This window comes from Cyanistes caeruleus, chromosome 4 (genome assembly GCF_971803275.1).
Source record: "Cyanistes caeruleus chromosome 4, bCyaCae1.hap1.1, whole genome shotgun sequence".
In the NCBI taxonomy this organism is placed as follows: domain Eukaryota; kingdom Metazoa; phylum Chordata; class Aves; order Passeriformes; family Paridae; genus Cyanistes; species Cyanistes caeruleus.
This window is the reverse complement of record NC_141704.1, coordinates 81,625,212-81,634,451: the sequence shown is the minus strand read 5'-3', so window position 1 is coordinate 81,634,451 and position 9,240 is coordinate 81,625,212. Positions and strand designations below refer to the sequence as shown.

The 9,240-nt window shown below is 45.6% G+C and overlaps 1 protein-coding gene across 3 annotated transcripts; it reads right to left on the bottom strand.

The window, feature by feature from the left end:
* Positions 1-676: 676 nt before the first annotated feature.
* On the bottom strand, positions 677-7,842 carry LOC111928163 (aldo-keto reductase family 1 member B10-like). Of its 3 annotated transcripts, none has more exons than XM_086886037.1 (10): positions 7,579-7,842; positions 6,437-6,604; positions 6,002-6,118; positions 4,698-4,775; positions 4,038-4,160; positions 2,757-2,863; positions 2,551-2,632; positions 1,995-2,078; positions 1,175-1,257; positions 677-898 (listed from the first exon to the last, which is right to left on the bottom strand). In XM_086886037.1, exons 1-10 carry the CDS (start codon positions 7,642-7,644, stop codon positions 856-858), a joined length of 951 nt encoding a protein of 316 aa, XP_086742163.1. In that variant the 5' UTR covers positions 7,645-7,842; the 3' UTR covers positions 677-855. The 3 variants fall into 3 exon arrangements, with proteins under 3 accessions (XP_086742163.1, XP_086742162.1, XP_086742164.1); XM_086886036.1 differs by having other exon boundaries at positions 7,294-7,800; XM_086886038.1 differs by lacking the exons at positions 6,002-6,118; positions 6,437-6,604; positions 7,579-7,842 and adding an exon at positions 5,528-5,659.
* Between the last annotated feature and the right edge of the window lie 1,398 nt (positions 7,843-9,240).

Sequence of the window (9,240 nt, the reverse complement as noted above, 5' to 3'; positions counted from 1 at the left end):
TGGTCACCTGCCCAAGGGTTGGGAGCAGAAATGTGCCACAGCCCCAAAAGCAAATACCTTCTGTTCTCAGCTGGGGCTGTGGGGCCAAGGGCAGCGGCAGATGGCTGGGCTGGAGGGCGAGGTGGATGGAGCTAGAGGGGCATTAACTGCGGCCAGAATTTGGCCCCCAGGCTGACAGGGCCAGAGGAGATGCTGGGACTTTGGGGGCTGAGCTCCTGGTGCCAGCAGCCAGAGCCCCGGGCTGTGTGACATCAGGGATGGGGACAGGCTGAGGGATGGCTGCCCTCTGCTGCCCGCAGGGGAATGGGAAATGTGCCCTGTCCCAGGGAAAATCCACACACGCAGGAGAAAACCTGGCTGAAAATACTGCTGACCACACCCCTGTGTGTTTTCTGCTTATGGACTTTGGTTTTTTTCCTAAGGGCAAGATTTTCCTAGGTAGGAAAAGCTGCTTTCTCAGTTACTTCTGGAGTGATAAAACTGCTGGCTTTTAGTTCACATTTCTCAGATTTTTCTCTCATAACTGCCAACTATCCTCCTGTCTCTCATAACTCCAACTATCCTGTTGTGTTGAAGCAAGATAAATTAAAAAGGTGAATGTGTAGTTCAAAGTCTCTCCCTCACTAAACGTGGATTACTTCATCCACATTTTGACAGAAAATGATTACAGCCCCCATTTTATTCTTTTGGAACAATTTTACTGTATCTTTCAGAAAGAAAAAACAAGAGATGATCACTGAATACATATGCTGTGGCTTCACTGGCTGCAGGAGGAGAAAAGCAATAAGAAAGTCAGATAAATTGATAGGAAGAATATCAGACCAAGCTCTGAATGAGGGCAGGATATTAATATCTTCAATATTCTGCATTGAAGGGGTAGTCCTTGTGAGTTTTGCCCCTGCAGGGAATAGAAAACTTCATTTTAGTCATAATTTTCCTTTCTAGTTTAGCTTCAAGAAGCCACTAAGGTGGGATCTGAACTCTGAAATTGAAGGATGAGTTCATTCCAGATTTGTTTTCCTCTATTGTATGTGTTTTTGTACATTTGGAACATCCCAATTACTTCATCATTCAGGCTCTTGACATTCTAGGCAGTATTTAGATGTAAAACCTCTGTGTATATAATATTCATAACTGATGGGTTTGGAGAAAAATACTGAGTGCTACCACTTACATGCTCATTGTATAGACTCTCCAGTTTCTGTTAAAGCTGAAAATAGTTGCCATCTCCTCTTCAGTCAATTTGAAGTCAAACACCTAAAAAGAGAAAACCACCTCTTTGAACAAACCAGAGTCTGTAAGCAAAATCCACAAGTCTGCAAGGGAAGGCAGCTGGTTAGAAAACATGACTGCTTCATGAAAAAGACATCTCTCTGTTTCACCAAGAATGCATTGGCAGAGGGAATAGAAAAATTCATCCAAAGTTGCAATAACACATGCCAGCTGTTGCAGGATCCTTGGCAGACTCTTGCATCTGTCACTTGTGAGAGATGCATCTTTCTGTCCTATTCCAAAGGCACATCTAGAAGATTTCCAAATTTCACTTAATCTGTCTAGGCTTTTTGAAATCCCAGTGACCAGTTGCAGTCAAAGACCACTGAATTAGAAAAGACCACTGAATAGAGCAACATGGTCTGTGAACACCACAACTGTTTTCTTAACACTGCTTGCTCTACATAAGCCTTTCATGGTGTGCTGCTGCACTCAAGTGCCAGTGAAAAACCATCTGGTAATTCATCTCAAGTCTGCAGAATACAAGATACTGTGTAAAGTGACTGCTAGAATTATCAGCATACTGAAAAAAGGCTTGGTTCATTCCTGCTCTCCAACTGTAACCTTAAGTTTGGCCCTTAGTAGAGTGTGTAAACAGACTAAAAGCCTGGTGTTCTTGCCTGTGCAGAAGCTGGGAAGAATGATAAAGGATTTTTTCCCTTGCTGTGCAGCGAGAAGCCAAGCCATCCCTGAGGGGCAGCAGCTCAATCCCAATCCCTCACCTGGAAGTTCTCCACAATGCGCTGGGGGGTGACAGATTTGGGAATCACAATCACATTTCTCTGGATCTGGAAGCGAAGGAGAACCTGCAAGAACAGACAACTGAATCTTTCTTCTTGCTCTGGAGGAAGCAGAGACTGTTCCAACAGATGTTATCCCTGTTTCCAAGCATTCCTGTCCCTGCAGCCCTGGTTGCCCGGCCTGAAGAGCAAAGAGGGAAGTGGTGGAGCCTTCTGTTAAAGGCCTCCTTTCCCATTCAGTTTTGGGCCAGTCAAGTCTTCCTGCTCACCCAGACTTCTATCAAGATTTCATTCTCTGCAGGAGGACTTGAGATGAAGACTGAAACATTCCAGCATTTGAGGACAGGTCAAGAAAATGTTTCATGATGACAGTCAGAGCACACTTGAGAGTGTGCATTGCAGGCCACACAGAAAACAGGCCCTGCACTGCTGCCTCTCACCAGAGCTGACTGGGAACAAAGAGCCAGCCTGTCCTCCACACTGTCACTGGCTGTCCTGTGTCACAGGAAGGGGTACCCACAGTCTGGCATCCACGTACCTGGGCTGTGGATTTGTTGTGCTTGGCTGCAATCTCTTTGATCTTGGGGTCATCCAGAAGGGAAGGATCCTCTGGCTTAGCCCTGCACACAGGAGACACAACAGCAGAAATCTGTTTTGACATCAGTGGCTAACAGTACATTGACTGTCTCAGTGCTCCAAGCATTATCCATGCCAGCTCCCTCACAAATTGCAGAGCAATCTTACCATGGTCTGTCAGGAGAGCCAAGGGGGCTGTAGGCTGTCACAGCAATCCCTTGGGATTGGCAATAGTTCACCAGCTTCTCCTGGGTAAGGTATGGATTGCATTCGATCTGCCAGCAGAAGGGTACAGAGGTGGGTAGAATGCAGCTGTAACTCACTGCAGGGATTATCTCCCAGTGCAATTAAAGGCTGGAATTTGTCCTCATGTGCCAGTCTTTGCAAAGCATCTTTCAGTTGTAGTTTTCTACAGCACCTGCTTCTACAGTGAGACTCCTTGTACCTCTGGGTCTTTGCTCTGGGCGAAAAGCATTCCATAAGGCTCACCTCTGGGTTCTTTGGCATGTTCTGAGGTCCTTCTCAGATTTCTAAGCAGTATTAGTAATTCTAATACTAATTATAATAGTATTAGTATTTCTAATCAGTATTTCTTAGCAAATATTGAAAACCCCAATGCCTCACATATTCAGCAGTAATGTGGAGTGGGATGAGAAGAACATGCTGCATCTGCTCTGTTCTCCCCCCCTGTCTGTTGTAGACATAAAATCTCTCTTTCTCATCAATTGGTGCTCCTTTCTCATGTGCTATAGTTTTGGACAAATGTGCATTTTTTTTTTCATTTCAGCATGCTCTTTTTTTGTAACTACTTTCAGAGGAAGGACTGGCAGGCTCTGGAGACTGAGGGAATTTAGTACTCTTGGTGAATATGCAAGAAGTACTGAATTCAGAACTGTAAGAGATGTCTGAGTCTGTCCAAGGGCCCTTGAAGGGATAAACTCCTGCAGCTCCTGCATGCAAAGGGGCAGTGGCTGCTGTATGCAAAGATTAGGTGATTTATTTTTTAAATATGTGTGTATAAAAACACCTTATTTCCTATTTTACATAAATCAGAGTAGATACCAGGAAGCCACCAGTGTGTCAGTAAATGTTCTAATTCTGTATAATAGTTAAAACTGACCTCCCTTTCCAACTGGGTGACTGAATTGTGGATTCCTGGATGAGATAAAACACATCTTGTGTGAACAATCATCTGCTATTAGTAACAGATTGATGCCATTACTAATAACAGGACAAGTATTTTAGAGTTCTTGTGGTAATTTGTGTACCACAACTTCATTCCCTATCAGGACACAGATCTACAACATCCTTGTGTGTACTCAGAAATAATCACAGGGCATAATTGTGCTGTGTCTGCTTTATATTTCCTTTTTGCATCTCCTCATGCAATTGTAATTGGATCTTTATAATCCCACAAAACCAGTCCCCTGCAGTCATTTTGCAGCTCACCTGGACATTTGCAGGTTTGTGCTTTAGTCCTGGCTTGTTCAAGATTCTTTCAATCTGCTCATGGTTGAAGTTGGAGACACCAATGGCTTTTACCAATCCACAGTCCACCAGTTCTTCCATGGCCTGGCAGAAAGAGGAGCACAGTCAGCATCAGTATACAAGATAGGCCCTGGAAGAATTATTCCTTCATTTGTGTGGCTTCATTTCCCTTCATGGGCAAGGAAAGACAAATGTTTGGAGCCGCAAAGATTGTCTCCTGAGGAAAAGTGCACACTGGTGTATTTATGCCCTGTCTTCCATCTCACCCAAACCCAAGGGCTCCTTTCTTGAGATGTCAGAAATTCAGTTATTTTCACATGGGAAATAAGGATAATCAGTGATGTGTTCTTAAGCCAGAATGATCACAACCTAATTTACTTCAGCAGAGTGTATTTGAGCACTTTCAGAACAGAATGAGGACAGTTCTGTTTCTGGTATGGCCAGGCAGTCTGGCTTGCAGCTTCACTAAAAATTATCAGCTTGACCGAACATGTTTTGAAAAACTATTTTGTATATGGTGCAATAAATACGTAAGAACTTTGTGGCTACTGAAGGTAATGAAAGCATGGAAAAGACTGCCAGCAACAGAAAGCATGACTTTCCTACCCTGGCTGAACTTACCTCCCATGTATCTAGAAAATCTGTGTTGCTTGGAATAGCCATGCCTTTGTCATCTGCAGGAAACAGCTCCTCTCCTGCCTGACAGTGAAAAAAAAAATAAAAATTATAAAAACACTCTTTTTATTGGCAGGGTAATACCAAGACAACTGAAGACCATGATGGCTTTAGCTACTAGTACAGAAAATACTAATATTTGTTTACATTGTTCCTGGCAATTTTGCCAGTAATCATTCCTAGTAGGAATGATCTGGAATCAGATGTCAGGTGTATGTCCTGGATCCAGCAATGACTCACTAGAACATGTACAAATAAACAAGTCACACTTGTGGAACAAACAAGCTTCCTGTACTCCTCTATTATTCCTTTAAGACCGAATTGGGTTTTTTTTTTTTGGTTTTTTTTGAAGGACTTGTTAAAGTTCCAGGAACATTTAAGTCAGGTTTAGGCTGAGCCACATCTGCTGAAGAAGATATTATGTGAACACACAGGTGTCCTGTGAGGGGAGCCTCTGTATAAGCTGGAGGCAAGTCAGAACACCCCAGATGTACAAACTCAGGAACAAACCTCCACATCCAATGTGCAGATGTCAGAGTATTATGGCACTTTCACTCAAGCTCTTTGTTCACATAAAACTAACCATGACAGCTTTGCAAGTGTGACAAACAGCTGACAAGCTCGAAAGCCACATATATAGGATGGAGGTCTTAACCTGTCTGCAGCAGAAGGAAAAAGCCAAGACTAGACACAGACTGAGACATCAGCTCCTTTGAGGTACATGAAGGATGAGATGTATTTCATGTACTTCTGACATGGATGTCAGAAAGTCTCACCTTTTGAAATCCAAGGTCTGTGGAACAACTTTAAGACTCCTACAGCAGAGCTCAGCTCAATCTGTAGTGTTTTAAGGACTCAGTGATTAAAGAAGGAAATAGAAGACAGAAACACGTTCTTGTTCTGTGCTTCTGTAACACACAGAGGAAAGAATTTCTGTCAGGCAGCAATGTACAGCCTTCCTTCCCTCAAAGCAGGAAAGGATGATTTAGGCCAAAGTTAAGCAGCATGAGCCAGTCTTGCAGCCAGGGGCCTGACCTCAGTGCTGGCTCTGCCTGCCCGTTATCAGGAGGGCAGAGGACGCTGTGCAGGCAGCGCTGTCGGGGCAGAGATCAGGGGCAGAGCGGGATGGGCAGCACTGGGGCAGTGCTGGCACAACAGGCACGGGCTCTTTCTGGAGCAGCAGTGGTGCTGCAAGTGCTCCTGGCACTTCTGAGGAGCTCTGCCAGGAATGACACCTGCTGTTACTGTACCTTGAACCCCAGAGGCCAGTGCATGAGGTAGAGATCCAGGTAATCCAATTTCAGGTCAGCAAGAGTCTTCTGGCAGGCTTTCTTTACCAGAGGCTTCTCATGAAAAGTGGACCACAGCTAGAGAGAAAAACAAGGAAGACTGTGACCTCCTGAGTTTCAGCTCTTTCCTGAAGAAGGAAAAAAAAAGCTAGCACACTTTCTGGGGCCATTTCTGCTTAACACATAATTTGAACAGTCCCATGAAAATGAAGAATGTAGAACACATCTTAGATAATGCTCTACAAAATAGAGAGACAAAAAGAAGTTTTCACCAGTATGGGTCTGAACTATTCTCCTAATAATTTCACACTATAGCACACAGCCTTTCCCCACTGCTCTGAATTTCCCTCTGTGCATATGTTGCCACAAATTCTCCTGGATCCCAGGTCACCATACCTTGCTGACAACAAAGAGGTCTTCTCTTTTCACAACACCTTCCTTGATTTTCTGCTGGATCCCTTCCCCAATTTCATTCTCATTCTGGTACACGTAGGCACAGTCGAAGTGGCGGTACCCGGCATCGATGGCAGCCATCACCGCAGCTTTTACTTGCCCAGCTGCAGACTGGAAAAAGAAGCTTAAGACCCCAAAGCCTACAGATTTCCTACTTATCTAGCAACTAAAGAAACACAGTTTTAAGTAGAGTTTTTCCATGCTGTGTTCGTAAAGCTCTCTTCATCTTACGAATGCAGGCTGCTGGGTTTGAATCCAGCCTCCAGGTATTTATCCATTGCCCCAGTCCAAAGCTGGCTCAGCCAACAGCCAGGTAGAGCAGAGCCCTCAATACTGCCAGAGATGGACCAGGGGGAACCAAATTTCGTGCCAAGGAGCTCTGCAGTGCCTCTTGCTCAACAGTTCTTGCTTCCCAGTGCTGTGTCTGAGAAACAAATGGCCCAGCTAGAAGAATTTTAGTTCTTATGGGGAGGGCAGTGGTCTACACCTTACTCATCCACATCTCTTTGGAGTGTTACACTGTGCTCATGTTAGGGCACATCCCACCTGTAATTTGAGCTTCATGTCAGCTGCTTCCTTCAGAGACAGAGGAGGTGTGCAGTTCCGTGTGTATTTACACCCTGAAAGGGCGTGTAAGAGCCGTGCACAAAGAAATGTTGGCGTATCTTGTCCGCACAAATCCAGCAATGTTTGTTTCTAGGCATTGTATGAATCAGCGGTTTTGCAGTCATCGTAACAACGGTGCAAACCTCTTTGTCAGAACTTGCTCGAAACGCATGAATTGTCTTCTGAAGCCATACCTGGTTAGCAGACGGCTCCCGGGGTACCTGGTACTGCTTGTTCCTCAGCAGGGATGTGCTCCAGTGCAGGGGCACGGGAAGGGACAGGGACAGCAGGGGCTGGGTGGGATCCGCGCATCCAGGGATGCGGCAGGGATGGGAGAGCGAAAGCGGCTTCCAGAGCATCGCCGGGGCTCTGCCCGCATCCCGGGACCGAGCCGAGCTGTCCCCGCTCCCTGCCCGCCCCCGAGCGCTCCGGACCCTTCCGGAGGAGACGGCACGGAGCCAGCCCGCTGTGCCCCTTACCTTCCATGTGCCCAGCCCCAGGGCGGGCATGCCGGCCCCGCTGGAGAGCTGCAGGCAGGTGGCCATGGCTCCAGCCGGGAGTGTCTCCCCGGAGCATTCAGCCCTCCCAGAAAGGCAGCGCCGCTCCCCGGGACCCGCCCGGGACCCGCCCGGTCACAGCCACAGCCCCGCGGCCCTGGGGACACCGGGCTCGCTGCTTCTCCCCCTGTCGCCCTGAGAATCAGACCTTTCCATATTGTTTCCATAATTTCTAGCCACTTTCCCAGGAAAGTAACTATAAACACAGATGTTTATACATTCCATTAAAGATTTGCCTTTTGATGGACATCTCTCGCGACCAGTGTGGCTGGGAAGGTGTTAACCTGACTATCCAATCCCTGGTCGTGGTCAAAAATCTAAATACTGAAAGAACAAAATAAACTTCCTTCTTCTTGCATCACACTTGGAGCTGCGTCTGTGTGAGTCATTTCAGCTGCAATGTGGGCTCTGGGTTCCCTCCTCATCTCTCTGGGACGGGAGAGGAAAAGTGACCTCCTTTGAAGGGGTAAATTAGAAAGCAGTTATTTTAAAGAAAAATGTTATTTTTAGTGTTGGGAGACGCTTCTTTTAGTGTTTTTTGAAAGCTGCTGAAGAATAATAGGTGTTATGTTGAAGTTTTGCTGCGTGCTGGTGGTTGGAGAATTTATTCAGGTGTCAGCATCAGCTGGCAACATAATAGTGCATTTTTCTCTGTGTGCCTTTTTTTTGTAGCTCTTTTCTTGCCCTGCTTACCTGAGAGTAGACAATAGTTTGTCTCTGTAATCCTGTTTTTTGTCAGCACCATCAGCCATCCCCAGCAGGATGTGATGTTTCAGTTAACATCACAAAATAGTTATGTAATGTATTGTTTGCATTTTACTTTTTTTTCCCCCTGCTGGATTCCTCCTCTTTAAATCTGCTCTGAGCATGCTCAGACTCTTGGGGTTTGGCTTGAGGGACAGTGAAATCAGTGCAAAGATTGTGATATTAAGAGTACAGTTTTAAAGCCAACCATGAGAGGCCTGCTGCCATCCTAGTCTGGGGGTTTTTCCCCAATGGTTTATTAACTTAGAGATGTCTCTGTCTTTTGGAAAGGATTTTGGGCAGAAGGTTTGCATTTGCTGTAATGTGTCTGAGGTCCATTTGGTCATAACCAAAAGCACAAGTTTTGTTCACACCTCATTTGAGAACAAAATCTTCTTTCTTTTTAATCACCTACAAAGGCCAAGCTCTGTTTGCATCTGTCAGGGGGTAAGGGAACACCAGACAAGGGGATAGTGCTAAACTGGATTCACCAAGTGCATCAGTGAAGGAAAAGCCTGGCAGAGAGAACGTGACATGCACTGAAGGAGTCTTGGTATGAGCTCTGGATGATAAAGCAACAGGAGAACCATACCTGGAAATATTCACAATGTGTATTAGTGATCCCTCATTATTATGAGGGATTAGAGATCCCTCATAAAGTACTGCAGTGAGTCAGTGTGGCCTCACCTGGGGGAAATAAAGCACTCAACTCTGACCTGTCAGGCTCTGGGCAGTGGCTCAGCACTAACACATGCTCTTACACCTCGTGTCCTCATCATTTTGGGTATCTGCATGGGTGTAGTCATGTTTCCTCACAGTCTGTTTTACTGAGGGCTTGTA

Coding starts and splice junctions, on each gene's coding strand:
- LOC111928163 (XM_086886036.1), bottom strand. CDS start 7,644: ATGGCCACCTGCCTGCAGCTCTCCAGCGGGGCCGGCATGCCCGCCCTG. Junction 4,161..4,697: donor ATTTTCTAGATACATGGGAG/GTAAGTTCAGCC, acceptor TCTTTCTGCCAG/GCCATGGAAGAACTGGTGGA. Junction 2,864..4,037: donor ACAAACCTGCAAATGTCCAG/GTGAGCTGCAAA, acceptor TTCTGCTGGCAG/ATCGAATGCAATCCATACCT.